Genomic DNA, 17,493 nt, shown 5'->3' with positions numbered 1-17,493 from the left:
TTTAAAATTTAAAAAAGAGTACTTTTTATGTTATAAGTAAGGTTCTATAAATCGACTTTCAAATAATCGAACAATCGACTTTTTGTCGAAAAAAGTCGATGTCGACTATTTTGTTCCAAAAAAGTCGATAACTCGACTATCGTCTATGAAAAATGTCGAAAAGTCGATTTTGTAAATAAAAGTCCAAAAAAGTCGAGAAGCCGTAAAAAGTCGAAAAAAGACGCAAGTCGAAAAAAAGTCGAAAATAGTAGAAAAAAGTCAAAAATAGTCGAAAATTTTAAGAAAGTGGAAAAATAGTCAAAAACTCTAAAATAGTCGGAAAAACTCGAAAAAAGTCAAAAACTAGTCGAAAGAATTCGAAAATAGTCGAAAAGTCGAAAAGCCTAAAAGTCGACTTTTAATTAATTGAAAAAGAGTCGAAAAATCGACTTTTCATAAAATGCAAAAAGTCGAAAAGACGACTTTTAACTAAATGCAAAAAGTCGAAAAGTCGACTTTTCGTTTCAACTATAGAACCCTAGTTATAAGTTAGTACTATTTACAAATTTTAATATTCCATGCCAGATTTCCATAGTCCATGCTATAGCCATGTCCGTCTGTATATTGGAATCAGTTTTCAGAAGACCCCAAATATTTGTATATACTGTCAAAATTTCATGATTCTATGTTGTCTGTATTATTATGAGGTATAATATATAACTTTTACTTTATTAAAATTTACAATACATGCTTTAATTTAAAAAAATATTTTATTCAATTTCTCTACCAGTTTCTATTAAAATTCACTTTGGCAATGCCACCCACACACAGTAGCTTAACATTAACATCTGGCAATACCATACAAAAGAGAAAACAAATTGATCCTTATTAGAATTTTGCAACAAAAAAGTGTGTGTTTTACTAAAATTTATAAAAAGTTAGAAAAAAACTCTATAAACTTTCATTATTTTAGTGAAAAATTAATTAAATACAATTAGATAATGTAATAAATAGAAAATTTAATAAGTGTCTGTGTTTGTGCATATAAAAAATGTTGTGAAATTTGGCGGTCTCCACTTGTCTAATTGCTGTGATTTAATTTATTAAAAAAGGTACTTTTCTAAACAAAATTTCCAAATATTTTTGTAATAAATCTATTTTTTTAGTTATAATAGTTTAATTTTATTAAAAAATATCTAACATGGCGAAGATTTTTACAGGATTTTCCTAGTAGCCCCATTAAGACTCCCTTGGCCAAAGTTTGTGAACTTTTGTTGTTGTTGTAACAGATTAGCTGTGACTGGATGTTCTTTCCTAGGGAAAAACTTCCGATTGATGCAGCTGTTGCTGAGTTGACAATCTTTGGCCGATTGAGAATCGGTTCATTGCGGAGCGGAGATCCATTTGTTGTTTTTTTTTTTTTTTTGTTTAGTAGAAGTTGTTGTTTTTCATTTGCATGTAAAAAGCATTTTTGCTTATTTTAAGTTCGGAGGGAAAATAAAAGTGTTTAAATATAAAATAAAGACTTTTTAGGATTAAAAAGTCTAAAGAGAAGTCAATAAAATTGTTCCCAGAATGATCAACAAACTAGTCAGTTGACTTGACAGTAGTATGTAATAGAATAATTCAATAGACTAGTTTATAAACTTTACCTTAGATTCAACTATAGACTAGTCAATATACTAACTGATCACAGACTTATAAATCTTAATCCATCACTAACTCTACCTTGCGTATACATACATACATACATATGTACATAAGTCCATAGGAAATTAGATTACTATTGATAAATCGTACATAACTTTCTATTAATAATCTCTTCAACAAACATTTTTTTTTCTTTTTTTATATAAAAATATTAAGAGAATTTTATAAAATCTAATTGGAAAAAGGAAAGACCTTTTTTAATATTTAACATTTTTTCTTCTTTCAGGTATGTTTGTGTTTATGTCTATGGTAATTAGATGTTTTTCATAATTTAACAGATAAGTATACGAAAATATCCTAAAATGAATTCAAAAAATTTTCCAAAATGTATGTTCTACATTTAAAGATATATTTCCTAATTAAACCGTATTTCCTAGCCTAAAATTGGCAACAAAAAAGAAAACAAAATTAACATTAAATCATCAATATTCACATGATATTTTAATGCATCATTAAACAAAATTGTAACAAATTTTCAAGCAAAACAGAAAACAAACATTAAACTGAAACTGTTTCATGTAGAAATTTATGGCAATTTTTTGTACCTCATTTTTTTTTAAAGTAAAAGTGAAAATATATGGCTTACACAAATTAACATACATAAACAAATGCATAATTTAATATAAATATTTATTTAGAAAACATTTGGTTTAACCAGTACTTTACCTACCAGGCATTTTTTGGTTTACATTTTCTGCCATCACTCACTCACAAAATCTTTCGTTTTATAAACATATACAAAATTGTAGTGTGGTGGAAGAAAAACTCCAAAGAAAATTGAGTTCTTTGTTTTGGTGGAAATTTCTTTTGCATGTGTATTTTAGGGGCCGAGTAAAGGAAATGACAGCTGTCAAATGTTGTTTATCACTTTTAAAATGGCAAAATAAATATAAAACATTTTTGTTTGGAAAAACTCTTTAATGTTTTCTTTTTCTTTTTTTTTGTTCGCAACATTCTCTGGATTGTTGCTCATTAACCTTCGTTTATATTTCGTATTAATTTTCAATAATTATTGTTGCGGAAATTGGAATACATTGAAATTAATTCAAGAATTTGAAATAAAATAAAGTTTAAAGTTTAGGAGGAATGGCTTTTGACATTTCGATTGTAGAGATCATTTGAAAGCATTAGCTTTCCTAATAGGGAAACGGCTTGAGAATAAGTTCTAACATTTGAATATAATTTTTTAATTGGTTTGAAATAAAAGCCTTCACAAGACTTGTTGTCTTTTTAAAAAAATATCGAAATTTTTTAACAAATTATTGTCCTATTGTTGACTTGGGCAGGTCTTAGTTTGAAAGGAAGATGTATTAAATCCAATTTACCTCCCTATAACGACTGTTGTGCTCTCCTTATCCTCCTGTCTCCAATGAGAATCGAAACCACGAGCCTAACGAAAGCTCATTTGTTTTTAATCCTTTTTCATATTGAAGGATAAAGAAATTTTGAAAATTTGAGAAATCTGTTGATAACTTAGAAAACTGTTTTTCTCCCAGTGTAGCCATATTTGTTTACAAACTGATCCCCTTATTGCGTTCCTCCTAGTGCGTACGTTCACTCAACCCTTTTACGCAAATAAAAAAGATTTTCTACTTTGCTACCAAAAGAAAACTACAAACAAATTTGACACTTCCGTCAACGTTTTATGTCAAAAAATTGTTGTTTATTGATGTTTTCGGAAAACTTCGAAAAACTATATTTTTAATTATTGATTTAATGACGCAATCACTCATTCTATTTACCAATTTAAATATACAATTTCAGTGATTCTTCTATAACTTGTCAGAAATTCCAAATGTGATTTTTTTGATTGAAACAAGATAAACAGATTTTTGTATTAATTTTTAGCTACATCTTTATAATAACAAATTTAAATTTTTTTGGAAATTATTTAAATAAATTGTAAACACTTGTTGAAGTAATTTCAATTTGTTTTTTTTTTTTTGGGATTTTCTATAAATAATTTTCTTTTAAATGGAATTAAAATTTCAAGTGTTTGAGTATTAAGTCGTTTATTTCTTTTGATGTGTTGCGGTTTTTCTATTAAATTTGACCCTGAATTATTTGTATTTAAGTGTAAATTACTTAAGTAAGGATTTTGAGAAAGAAAACCTCAAGTACTTTCTTAAAAAAACATTCAAATTTAAGAGAGAATTGTTTATGTGTAATTGTTATATAAAATAATGAAACATGTTTTTTATTATTAACATTCATTTGTAAAGATATACTAGAAAACTGAGAACCCTTTCGTTTGGTTCTTAAAAGTGGTGTTCCTCGGGACAAACGCTCGCTCAAGCTTAATGATAAAAAGTAAAATCTTTCTTTTAAAGTCTACAGATTTTTCTTTCAAATGCCATAATAGAGTTTACAAAGATGTCTTCGCGCTATTACCACATCTTAAATAAGGCCTAAACTTTTTAAAGTTCTAAAGAGTTTGGTTTATAATTGACCCAAGACTCCATTGAAATTTGTTTTAGAAGCGTCGAACCGTTTAAAATTTAAAGAGGTTTTACTGAAAAAATAATTTTTTTGCCTTTGCATATGTATAGTTAAAAGATGTCATTATCTTCTACATATTGTACCTTTAGACAACGTTTTTGAAGTAGTATTTCTTTATGATTTTTTTTTTAATTTCAATATTTTTCTTTTATTTCTTTTTTAATTTCAACTCACCTGCCAATGTTATGCCCATATTTGTGCTATTATCTCTTGGTAATGTTATGGTTGCATATGTTGTGCCACGATCTGGTGCTAAACCAGAATCTTCTGATTGTGCTGGACTCATGGCGCGATCCACTGCTAGAAAACAGAAACAAAAAACAAAAACACAAAACATAAAAAATAACGAAACAAAATTCTATAAAACAAATAAAAAATTAATATTAATATAAACTTTAATGGAACTCAAAACAATAAATTTAGTTAAACAAATGGGTCAATTACAAAAATAATGTTAAACAATTTACATTATAGAATGCATTTTGAAAACCATAAAATATTAGAGTTTATTAAAGTTTTCAAAAATTTCAAAGCCCCTGCTGTTGTTAAATAGCTTTGTATTCTTTAAGTGCATTTTTTCCTTTCAATATTTTTCAAAATTAATGTGCGAAATTTTCTGTATTAACTTTTTTTTCATTATTTGTTTAGAAAATAAAGTTTTTATCGCAATTTCTTTTACAATAAAGCCATTACAAATTTTTATTACCATTTAATGTTTATTTTACTAAATTCCTAGTTGTTTATTTGTTTTTAAATTTTTATAAAAACTTCATTTTATGAGGTGTTAACAAAAGGATGATTTTGTTTCTGAGGGATTAAAAACAAAACTTATACTTTTACAGACAACCACTTCAAAAGAAGACAAAAAAAGCGTAAAGAAAATAAAGATTGGTTAAGCATTTTCATAAAGACATTGTGTCAAGTACAAAGTACAGTGGGACTAACTACTTTTTTTCATAATTCATCGAAATTCTCTAGGAATAACTAAAATAATCAAACATTGAAAACCCAACTAGCTTATTCAGTAAATAAAATTACAGGTGCACGATTATGGATATAGTCTATACGAAGGTAGAAAGAAGACAGAAATAGACAGAGATGAAATGAACATTCTAATTGTTAGAATGCTAAAAGTCATGTAAACTAAGTACACAAACATGTTAGGAATGCAAGAATTTGTTCCAGTTGAACAACTGACATATCGAATCGTTTCTAGGGACAGGCAGTTACACAGAAGATGAGTCATTTATTCTTCCTCTTCCTCATTCTGTCAGCTTCTACAGAAGTCGATATATGGAAGACCCATGCGTCTTGCATGATTTCCAAATTTGCAATGACCAGTGATAACTAATAAAAGAGTTCTCAGATGCGTTCTACTCAGACCTATTAGAAAGGATGTTCCCCGTGTCCTTTGACCCAAATAAATGTAATTGTTTAATGTCTCGCCATCTCTTTGAGAGACGACCGGCATTCATTGACAAGTTTTGATATAGAATATACACCGATCAGGGATTTAATGACGGCTTGGCTATCAGTATAGATTCTTATATCTCTGTGAGATATCTGATAATACCTAAGTCAATTTGATGCACTTTTTATCGTCGAAATTTCAGCTTGTAAGATAATACACTCATCATTGAGTCTATAGTCCGCCAACACCTTTGCTTGTTTTTGATCCATCTGTGTAAACATGAAAACCAACAGCATTTAAAGGTGGGGGCTCAGAATAATCAATGATTAAGAATATTTCTTAATTTTGAATTGGATTCTTTCACTACTTCTGTTTAACTTCTTTCACTTTCAACCGATAGAAATTCCAGCGTAATAGTTTAGTTGTGTAAGTATCCACAATTTGTGGACGACTGTCAAACATTCAGCAGTCTGCCCAACCGTTTAAGTGGGTCTCAACTCGGACACCGCTATGGTTCAATATCAAGATTTAAATCGAGAGAGATAAAAAAGAAAAATTGAGATGTATGGAACACGACAGAGGTCCAAAGGACCTCCGGCCTGGTTCCTTAATTAGTTAGATTGATTTCATGATATAAAAGAAAATATTCGAATCATTGCAATAGTCTCTAATCGTAAACCAGACTTATTGTCCCGATAAAAGTAGATAGCAGACGTTTCACCCATTTTGCCTGATACTCTGTAGCCTGCAGAAGTGCGGTATGGTATTGTTCCATTCACTAATAAAAGTTCTAATTGAACAATGTCCACTTAAATTCCCTACTAGAGTCCCAGTTCATGGTGGAACCTATATTTTAAATATTTTTGGCTAAGTATTTTATGATAAAATTATATGATCAATCATCTGTAGTTTCTCATCATCCTCACATAACCTGCAGAAATGCGGTATGATATTGTTCCATTCACTAATAAAAGTTCTAATTGAACTACGTCGCGTTAAATTACCTATTAGACTCCTAAGACATTTGTTCAGTTCTTTGTAATCCATTTTACTATTTTAGGAGTGGTTAATAGAGTATCGAAATCTATCAGTGAAAACCTCAGTCCTGCAGGAAGGGCAACTGGCACGTTAATGTTTTCGTATAATTGCGAGTATTTTCCTTCTATGGGATCCATTATTTCTAACATTTCTATAATTCTACCCCATAGTTTTAATATATCTTCTATTATATTCTTCATCTTAATTTTTTCTTTTTGGCAAATTTAAATTTAATCAAAAAAATTCTATATCAAAGAATTTAATTTGCCGCAACCATTTAAAATCATAATACAATTCGCTTTATATTCTTGGCAAATAATGAATTTATTTGTATTAAAAAAAAAACTTAAAATTTATTCAACACCCTCTACTGTTTATCTGGTTTTATAAAAAATGCGAAAAAATATACATCAAAGTTAAATGCATTTTTATGCACCATATTCTCAATTATACCACCATATTTTTTGTGGTGTTTTTTTTATTTTTTCACAAATTTTTTTTTTTCGGTTAATCTTATTATGCCAATTTGCAAGCGGTATAATACTTTTTATTAAAAAAAAGTTTAAAATGAAAAAAGAGGTATTTTGAATACCCTACACTAAGAAAACTCATATACTTTTCATAGTACGAACTGAACTAGTCCTACAAGTGGTTGGTATAGATGGTATTGGCACCACTTGAAAAACGTCATTTTAACATGAATATATCCTAAACTAACCTTAAAAAATGCTCATGGCTAAAGGGTTTAAAATTTTCATTTAGTACTTTAGGAAAAACAACACTTTGTAGGTCTTTTAGGGAATCTCCTGGTATGTACTTCTTGATGCGTCAAACATAATTTCCACCTTTATAGAAGTGGTCATTTTATTCACTTTATTTTTATTTCATTCGAGATTACTTTTAAAAATAATGATTTATAATGAAGGGGTTAATATCGTTCGTCTCAACCGGTAACAATCTAATATTTTATTTTTTAATTTCAACGCATACCACAGCGTGTAGGTAAATTCAGCACAATGCATGACCAATTTTTTTTTCAAATTAAATTTACATATAAGAAGATCTTTTTCAAAGATACAAACAAAACAAAAATATCCCCGAAAAAGCGCATGCATTTACAGCACGCGCTCGCCGCGGGTGGACCACACCATTGCGTAGCAAATTTTTTTATTTAAAAATGACAGCTGCATTTAATACGTTGTAATTCCAAAAAAATAAATTTCACTATTTTTTAGATTTTGTTAAGTAGAAGCTGGTGCTTTAATAAATTGTTTATGCAACGGTCAATTCCAGTGAAATAAATCCATCATTAATTGCTGTAAAAAGAACTGAAACTAAAGAAAATATTGTTTTTTGTCTAATAGACGTGTTGAAATGCAGCTTCAGGAAGGATGGAATGTAAAGCTTTCAATTGAATGATGATTTTTTAAATAAACACTAATATAGTTTAAAAAAATAAGGATATGAGAAGAGTTTATTTTAAGAAAATTAATCAATAGACTGAAAAAATGTGCAACAATTCGGTTAAATCAACTAGTCCAATAACTAATGGCAATTGCCGTGTCACTTTCCCCATCCAAAAGTCCCAAAAAAATGAAGCCCTGTAAGTGAATGTTAGGTTTTCGATGTGATTTTTAAGAAAAAATCTAATGTTCTAAAAGGAGCCAGTTTACACTTCTAAGTCGTCTTCATATCAAAGTGATAGAACTGAAATCAAATGCTAGATCAAAATTTTCCAATTTTGTTATAAAAAAATGTTATTCTAATTTGTTCTAAATTAACCAGTTTCAGAAGGAATGCAAACAGGAATGAAATACTTCATATTACAGAACAGTAACCTTGGAACATGTAATGTCGCTATTACTTAGGAGACTCTTTCTGTGGAACAATGTTGTGATTCCAAAATACTTCAAAAGAGATTACTAAGAACCAGTTCTTTGGAATGAATACTAAGTTTCAAGAGAACTTCTTAAAAAATATTAAAAGAAATTAAAAAAAAAAATATGATCAATTTAATTAGAAAAGACAAATGTATTAAAAGAAATTTCCGAAGCAACTTCTTGAAACCAGTTGATTGAAATTTTAGAAAAATAAAATCAATGCATTGAAGAAAATGCATTAAAAGTAATTTTGCTAAATATAATTGAGCCCATGATAATCAATTAATGGTTTCTCCAAAATGGGAAAAAGAATTAGTTCTAAACATTTCTAAAGAAGTTTCTCTAGAACTAATTCCGGGAGATACAAATTGGAACAAAAATCATTGATTAAAAAGAACTGCTAGCAGAATCGTTCCATAGAACGATGATCGAATCCAAAGCACTTCCACAAAACCAGTTACGAGTAGACAATTTCGAACAAAAATCATTGGTCACAACGCCTAAATAAAACTCTAGTACTGGATATAATCTTTCTAGAACTAGTTATGGAACAAAAATATAAATTCCTGGGAAGAAATCATTCCAGTTTTAGTTTAAATTTAGTTTTTTTTATAAATTTTGTTTAAGTGCAATTCAGCCCGCCCTATATTCTTCAAATCTTCAAATCCCAAACCCCGATACCTTTTCCCTATGAACCATTTACAGAACAGAAAATAGGGAACTTCTCTAAAGTCATATAAGAAAATTAAGTCTCACAATTAGTTCGATTATATAGAACACGTCCTTAAGAAAGAATTTCTTAAATCTATCCCGAGAAATGTAGAATCTAATCTAAATTTACTAATTCTCGAAACAGTACAAGGAGAACCTCTTCAGATTCTTTAGCAAGAATCGAATACAAAACACTTCCACAGAACCAGTTAGGAGGAGACAATTTCGAACAAAGATCATTTGTCTCAAAGCCTAAATAAAACGGATAATCTTTCTAGAACTATTTATGGAACACAAATTCTGGAATAAAGTCATTCTTCCACTTTTCATTTTTATAATTTTTATTAAATCCCAAACTCCAATAACTTTTCCCTATGAATCATTTTTAGAACTAGTTTTGTCTCAGTTCCTTATTCTCTAAAGTCAAACGAGGAAAGGAAGACTCATCATGGCTGCTCGATTATAAAGAACACGTCCGTTAGAAATAATGGGAAGAAATTTAAGTACAATTCAGTCAGCAATATATGAAGTTTTAAAACCGGAACCCCGATACCTATTCCTTATGTATCTTTTTCTAAAATAATTTTGTCTCAGTTCAATTTTCTCTAATGTCATATATGATCGTGATTGGTTGCTCGATTCTTAACTTTAACACTCTCGTTTTTATAACCTACACCACTTTAGTGGGGAGGGTATATTGGGTTTGTTCTGATGTTTGTAACGCACAATAATATTGGTCCTATACCCACCTTAAAGTATACCAATCGGCTTAGAATCATTTTCTGAGTCGATTTAGCTACTGAATACGGCTTGTAAACCTTGTAATCAACCTAGAGGTCGCAATTTTGAAGATAATTCAATGACATATGGCACATGATCTTCTATGGTTCCGGACACAAAGCCTATTGAAAATGGTTAACATCGGTCCATTATTTCACCTAGCCCACATACAACTGAACCCGACGAATAGGGCTTTTAAGTTCATAATTATGTTTATTTTTGTAACAGGTGTAGGGTATTATATGGTCGGCCTCGACCGACTATAATTTATTACTTGTTTATTTTGACGTATTTTTGCTTTGGCTCGCTTCCTGTTAAATATGGTTACCGAACCCTACAGTAGCTTTCACTCTAACACTGGTGCCTATTTTAACTAATTAATAACGATTAGCATTCTACTTTCTAACAATGTTTTCAAGTTCTTAATGAATACAATTTTGTTTATTTCATTAATTTATCAATAGAAAAATACTTTTATTTTAATTTGTTAAAATAATCCTTGTTTTTTCTTTGCCTAAAAACCTCTTCAAATAAATTTTTAATGACTTTGTCTATAAAAATTTCATGTTTTCTATTAATTAATAACAAAATATTAAAAATATTTTTCATCTGAAATGATTTATAATCTAATTACACTGTTTTATATCCAACAAATTACACATGACCTTCAATTTAATAAACCACAAGATACTTTTTATAGAAATCCCCTTCATTTGCATATAATGAATGAAAAGAAAATATATTCTAAGTATTCAAAAATTGAATAATTTTTTTAATAATAAAAAATATTTTAATTAGAACAAAATTTATCATTAAATGTATATTACAGTAAAAGAACTATAAAATTAAAATATTCAATACAATATGTAAAAGTAAAAATTCCCGCCAGGAAAAATTTGCAAATTTAACGCACAAAACTCATAAAACAAAATAAATTTAAACAAGAAAATCATTGTTAAATTAACATAGATACAAAATACATTTGAGTTTTAAAAGAAAAATTATACAAAATAAAAAAATATTTACGCATTTTACAGTCAAATGGACAGACAGACAGATTTACATTTGTTTATAACGGCAGTGGCATGTTTTTCAATAATTATGTTATACTTAAACAAAAAAAAATATATATAAATATAAATACATGTGTATAATTCAAAAGAAAATTAAAATAAAATAAATATTTGCAGTTTATAAAGGAATAACATCTTTAAAGAAATATTACTTTAAAGATATAAACAGCAGATAGTTCCGATAGCTTAAGTTATGTTAAAGTATTATGACAAATTGTTATAAATAGAAACCTTTCTATTAGAAGCCATTTATTCAATAGCGAAACTGTCTAAAATTTTTATTATAGATCTAGTTAGGACTTAATGAAGATCATGCTGATCTAAAAATGTGCTTATTTTTTCAATCAGACACAAAAAGGTCCTCTAAAGTTTAAACAACTAATAAAAAGTGGAGCCATTTTCGAAAGCCCATAAAATCAAATTTCTTTCAGTATTTAATAGGCCATAACATGATCTATTAATAAAAGTAAAAATATTTAAAATATTTCAATAAATACTTTTTTAAAATTCAATCAAACTTTAATACAAATTTCAACCAATCAGGCCAATTATGAACAATTATTCCCCGAGTGCTTGTTACCTTTTGCATGTCTTATGTATAGGAGAAAGAATAAACACCCAGAATAGGCCTGATTTTTTAGTTAAGGCATTCCTTTACATTTCTGTTTCAAAATATTCTTATATTTACCATATATTTGGCAATACTATTCTACCACAATGAAAAAAATATTTAAATAAACAAAAAAAGAAACAAATCTAATTTCTTCAGTATTTATTCTGAACAAATTTTTGGGTGTAAACACCACATACGGTTGTTCTCTATCAAGGCCCAAAAAATTAAACCAACAAATCGCCAGAGTTCTTGTATTTAAATAAAAATAAGGGCGAAGGTTGTCTAAACAAAAAACATATACAAACTCCATATGAAGACCTTAACACAAGTACCTACTCTTAAAACCACAGTGCTTGCCGTATGCCCAAGTAAATGTAAATTAAACTAATAAAAGTTTTGCTTTTTAATTCAAATAAAAAAGCATAAATTATTAGAAAAACTGCTATAAACACTAATATATACAATATGAACTAATAGCTATTCAGCCATAATAATAAAAGAAAAAATTTAGTACTTAACGACCATATTACCGACCACCAAAGAAAAATTTTTAAAATGTTTGGTAGAAATAATATGAAAGAAGACATCGTAGTCGTCGTCATCATCAGCATAATAAACGCTCTTCTGTTCAGTCATATGTGGTGTTACGCTTCATTAAAACATCCGCTTAATATATAAATTTTCGTTTTTGGTTTTCTTATTGGGAGTTTTTAGATTTTTTTCCAAATCTTAATATTGTTAATCGTAATTGTTTGTGAGAAGTATATTCCAAAAAGTACTTTTAAACAACTTTATTATAAAATATTTAAAATAACAATTTACCTCCCCAAATTATATTAAATATGGTAACTATTCCCTAGAAACGTAACTAGTTCTCTGACAGTTCATAACATATTAAAGGGTCAGGATTGAGCAATCCTTTTTATACACATTTTTATTGTTTTTTACTACAAGACAGTCGACTTCCACGTTTCGATATTTTCCATTAGAAGTCCGAATGTTCGATTATTGGAAAGTTCAGTTATAGCACCCAAATTTTAATTAAATCAATTGACAAATCCTTGACCTCTTACCTACAACAAAAATATTTTAAACTAAATGGGAATTATAAAATGGCCATTGCAGCTGTTCTTAACTAAGCGCCACGTTTTCGAACATTGCTGGCTGTATGTTTCGAATAACACGAACTATGTTAGCCTTCACGCCGTCAATTGTTGCTGGCTTATCAGCATCCAGCGGTTCGGTTGGACTGTCCCAAACACCTTCCCCCCGGGACATGTTTCCTTGATGAAAGGCCCTCATCTTGGTGTATTGCAATCCCGGGGTCAAGAGGTGCTACCAGTACCTCTAATCAGGTACTACGGGTGGCCAGCTGCCTGCAGGACTTGCCCTGGCTGGTCAGTTGATTGAGGTTCCTTCTTTGATCCACGTAGTTGCTGTGGTTAAACCCAAATTCGCGGGAAGAGTAAGTTGCAGTTAAAAGACTGATACATCTATATTTTGGGATAAGTTCGGTGCTGTTGCCGAATGACAGCAGATACCTCACAGAGGAGTGACTGTAGGACTAAACGTTGGAAATGAGTTGGGGTTAATTGTTTATGATACAGGTTGAATGTAGGCGTATACGGAACTCATCTGCCCGTCAACCTAGAGTGAGTCTATCGTGAGAAGTGTTCAGGGTTGAATGGTGATAAATGAAAGGTATCTTATACAAGTGAAACCATTGAATTTTCTTTTCTTGTCCAGGTATGTTCAGAGTAAACTCTGTTCTTACCAGATTTACCTCACTGTGAGTAAGAACAAAGTCTTGTCTTATTTGGTGGGTTCGTACTTCGGTCTACGTCTCTAAATGCTTGTTTACAAAGAGTACATCCGTGACGAAGTACGAATTAGAGCCAATCACGACCGAGTAAAGCGCACCAAACGTTACATTCTTCTGGATTTTATTGAATCTGTAGGATTCGTTATGGATGAATATACTCTTTTAGCAGCAATTTTCTTTATTAACAAAACCGTTTAGGCAAAAATTTCCTTTTCCGATGAAAACAATTTTGCAATAAAACTTCAGGTCAATCGATGACTGACTTTCAAAGTTAATTTGGATAGTTTGGTAGAGTTGTTAAAACGTCTACCTATTCATTCGGAATTGTCAGAATATATTGATCAAAAATGCCAAAAAGTATGCACAGTGTGGCAGTTCTTTTAAAAGTTAACACTTTGGAAAGTTATATGGGGCCTAATAAACCGTTATCAGTGTCTTAATGTCTGTAATCGGAACCGACAAAGTTTGAAATAAAAGATTTACATATTTAACTGATAGATGTATTTCATATAAAATAATATATAGTTATGGGACAAATTTTGTAGCAGTATCCAACCGAAGAACAGAAACTAGCTGTAGTTTTGTTACATAAATGAGACTTATCACTTTATTGTAGTACTAGTGGTGGCCGGTCCACGTTGCATGCCCTTGATTAGACATGTGAACTCTACTGTTAATATCTATATACCCATGGAATTTGAAAATAATCGGTTTAGAGTTTTAGGTATAACTGAGTGAAAATTAAAACTTTGTTGCCACCTGTCGGACAAATTTAAAACTATACAGGAACACTTCTCAAAATCCCTGAAACATATGAAATTTTGTATTATCAGGAGCCGTCGTTCCACAGTTTATCGATTACGTCAATTAACTTCTTTTGAGCATTCTCTGTTAGGTCTTGGACCTGTTCCATTTTTGGATAAAAATTGATTAATAATTTCTTTAGTCAAATAGGTTTACAATGCATTAGAAAATTGTGTAATTCCATCAGGTTAAGTAATCTTTAATCAGGGCTAGTCCGTTTTCCTCCAGGAAGCAAAACACACATTTCATAATTTAAATTGTCTCTTGTATTTGTTTGAAAAATGCTAATAACATTTTGAAAATTTCTCAAGTATATAAAAATGTATTGCCATTATATATACTCCCTCAAATTTTTCTAAGTACCTGCTATTTATAATAAACATTTTTTCCTAAACAAATTTCCTTCATTAATAATAAACTAAATTTTCTTTTCACTTTCAATTCGTTTCGCATTTCAACTACAATTTATTATTATCTGTCATGTTATTTACGTATTTCGGATGCCCTATAAATTCAATCAAATTAATTACAGTCTAGATGTCAGAACGAGTACGAGTTTCTCTATCCCACTAACTGTCAGTGTATTTATTAGGTTTGTTTTTATTTCAAACGATTCATTGTAACTAGTTCAATTTATATTGGTCGATTAAATTTCTTGATGCAGTCGTAGTAGTACAACAAATTTGTAGCTGTCGAAAAAGTTTAAAAGTTTTGATAGATTTATGAGTTGAAAGATGAAGTAAACAACAAACATCAGCAAAAAAGTAATCAAAAATTTTTATGAGAAAGATATTGAAGATTATGGTGGTGGAGGTTTAATTTATTATTAATTAATAGGAACGATTTTATTGGGTTTAGGAGTCTAAATTTAAAAAAAAGATTTTTGTTTAATTAATTGAATTTTGAATAAAATGAACTAAATTGCTATACAGGTTAAAGTTCTAGTTTGAAATTTTATAGCAATCCATCACTATACAGAAGTAATGATTATAGTATAAATTACTCAATTTAGGTTTAGATACAGAATCTCATTTAGAAATATCAAATTTATATTAAAATGGGGAAACATTAAACTCTAAAATGATTGTTCATCACCCCTGTCCCTTGATCTTTAAAAAGCGAGTTCTCTTTTAACCTGTTAAAGTTTCTTTCACTCAAATCAGGCCTCGCAAAGAGTGATAAATAAGCTCTCTAAAATCAAGAGAGCAGTCGACGCAGCTCTTTGCCGATATCAGCTTTAAAAACTGATTTTTAGGATTAATCATATTCAAAGGTCAAACTTTTTTCTTAAAGCGAAATTTTCCAACATTTGACGACTTTATTTCAAGCATTTAAACTTCAATCGCACACTTTACCTTTCAGCCATAAATTATATTTGTTATCCTCATAATTCTGCCCCTTTTACGATCCATTAATAAAGTTATAAAACAAATAAAACATCAAAAGTATTTCTAATTTTATTACATTAATCGTATGTCTGCTTAATTTTGTTTTATTTTTACTTAAAAGTGCTAATGGCTTAAGTGATCTATTCTAATCTTACAACTCCCAAAGAAAAGAATGGAAACTCCCATTCTGTATTTATGTAAATAATAAATATTTCTAATATTAGAAATGATGATTGTGTCTCATCCTATAAAATAAGTACTTTTATTTGTTTTGTTCTCGAAAAGATTAAAACAAAAATTGTCAAAGACTTATTGTAAAAATAGCGAATCAACTTGAAATTATAGAATAGATTAGAAGGATGAGGCCGTCGGTGCTGCTGATGATGACGATGTGCAACTGTTGACAATAAATTAACGATGAATTTCTATTGCAATCAAAATGCAATGAAACGGAAATGGTAAATTGTATGTTACACATACTACAAACTTGCATTTTAACATACACAATTGAATTTGGTAAATAGACGTAGTATTATTTAAAGATTAAAGAGTCTCAAGAGGTAATGAGACAATTATCTTATTAGTCTAAAGTTTACAAATCCAAGAACTCTTCATTTTTGTTAGAACGTCTAGTCAAAGTGGGATAAGTTTTACAAATTTGACAACTAATTAGAAAAAAACACCTTCAGTTCTAGTTCAGTTCTAGTTCAGTTCTAGTTCTAGTTCAGTTCTAGTTCAGTTCTAGTTCAGTTCTAGTTCTAGTTCAGTTCTAGTTCTAGTTCAGTTCTAGTTCTAGTTCAGTTCTAGTTCAGTTCTAGTTCTAGTTCAGTTCTAGTTCAGTTCTAGTTCAGTTCTAGTTCAGTTCTAGTTCAGTTCTAGTTCAGTTCTAGTTCAGTTGTAGTTCAGTTGTAGTTCAGTTCTAGTTCAATTCTAGTTCAGTTCTAGTTCAGTTTTAGTTCAGTTCTAGTTCAGTTCTAGTTCAGTTCTAGTTCAGTCCTAGTTCTAGTTCTAGTTCAGTTCTAGTTCAGTTCTAGTTCAGTTCTAGTTCAGTTCTAGTTCAGTTCTAGTTCAGTTCTAGTTCAGTTCTAGTTCAGTTCTAGTTCAGTTCTAGTTCAGTTCTAGTTCAGTTCTAGTTCAGTTCTAGTTCAGTTCTAGTTCAGTTCTAGTTCAGTTCTAGTTCAGTTCTAGTTCAGTTCTAGTTCTAGTTCAGTTCTAGTTCAGTTCTAGTTCAGTTCTAGTTCTAGTTCAGTTCTAGTTCAGTTCTAGTTCAGTTCTAGTTCAGTTCTAGTTCAGTTCTAGTTCAGTTCTAGTTCAGTTCTAGTTCTAGTTCAGTTCTAGTTCAGTTCTAGTTCAGTTCTAGTTCAGTTCTAGTTCAGTTCTAGTTCATTTCTTTTCACAAGTTTCTGCACTAATTCATTTTACACAAAATTCCCTTAGACAACTTTCATGATCTCAACCTAAAATTTTGTAATTTTTAGCCTCCTTTAGTATAGTGTGAAAAAATGTCAAAAATTTTGAACTTAACAACAAGTCTTGTTGACGCTTTCTTAAACATTCTTTACATTTCTATTCTCATTTTTATATTTCAATAAATGTTTAGTGATCCCATAAAGGGACCTTTATTGCAACACTACTTTGCACTATCTGTTATTAACTCATGAACTTAGAACAAAAACTTTTGACAGACAAACATTTATTCCAACAAACTCCTTCAAAAACTTTAGCTGTTTTACACATTCAACACATTAGCGCACGCAAGACAAGAAAAACCAATTAAATTAACTC

The 17,493-nt window shown here is 29.6% G+C and overlaps 1 protein-coding gene across 3 annotated transcripts in view; it reads right to left on the bottom strand.

The window, feature by feature from the left end:
• LOC119611514 (glutamate receptor-interacting protein 1) overlaps positions 1 to 17,493 on the bottom strand; it is a 62,033-nt gene that overhangs the window by 17,525 nt on the left and 27,015 nt on the right. The window contains exon 2 of one of the 3 annotated variants that reach the window (XM_037967121.1): positions 4,363 to 4,488. The exons of 1 other annotated variant lie outside the window; for it this stretch is intronic. In XM_037967121.1, the coding sequence (XP_037823049.1) occupies positions 4,363 to 4,488 (126 nt within the window). The remainder of the gene's footprint in view (positions 1 to 4,362; positions 4,489 to 17,493) is intronic. One more of the 3 variants, XM_037967122.1, reaches the window with a different exon arrangement.

The sequence above is a fragment of the Lucilia sericata genome, unplaced genomic scaffold (assembly GCF_015586225.1).
Source record: "Lucilia sericata isolate MDLA Ls3-8-SP2 unplaced genomic scaffold, ASM1558622v1 Contig001469F_arrow, whole genome shotgun sequence".
Classification (NCBI taxonomy): Eukaryota; Metazoa; Arthropoda; class Insecta; order Diptera; family Calliphoridae; genus Lucilia; species Lucilia sericata.
Note: the sequence above shows the minus strand (reverse complement) of the source record. Positions and strands in the feature narration are given on the sequence as shown.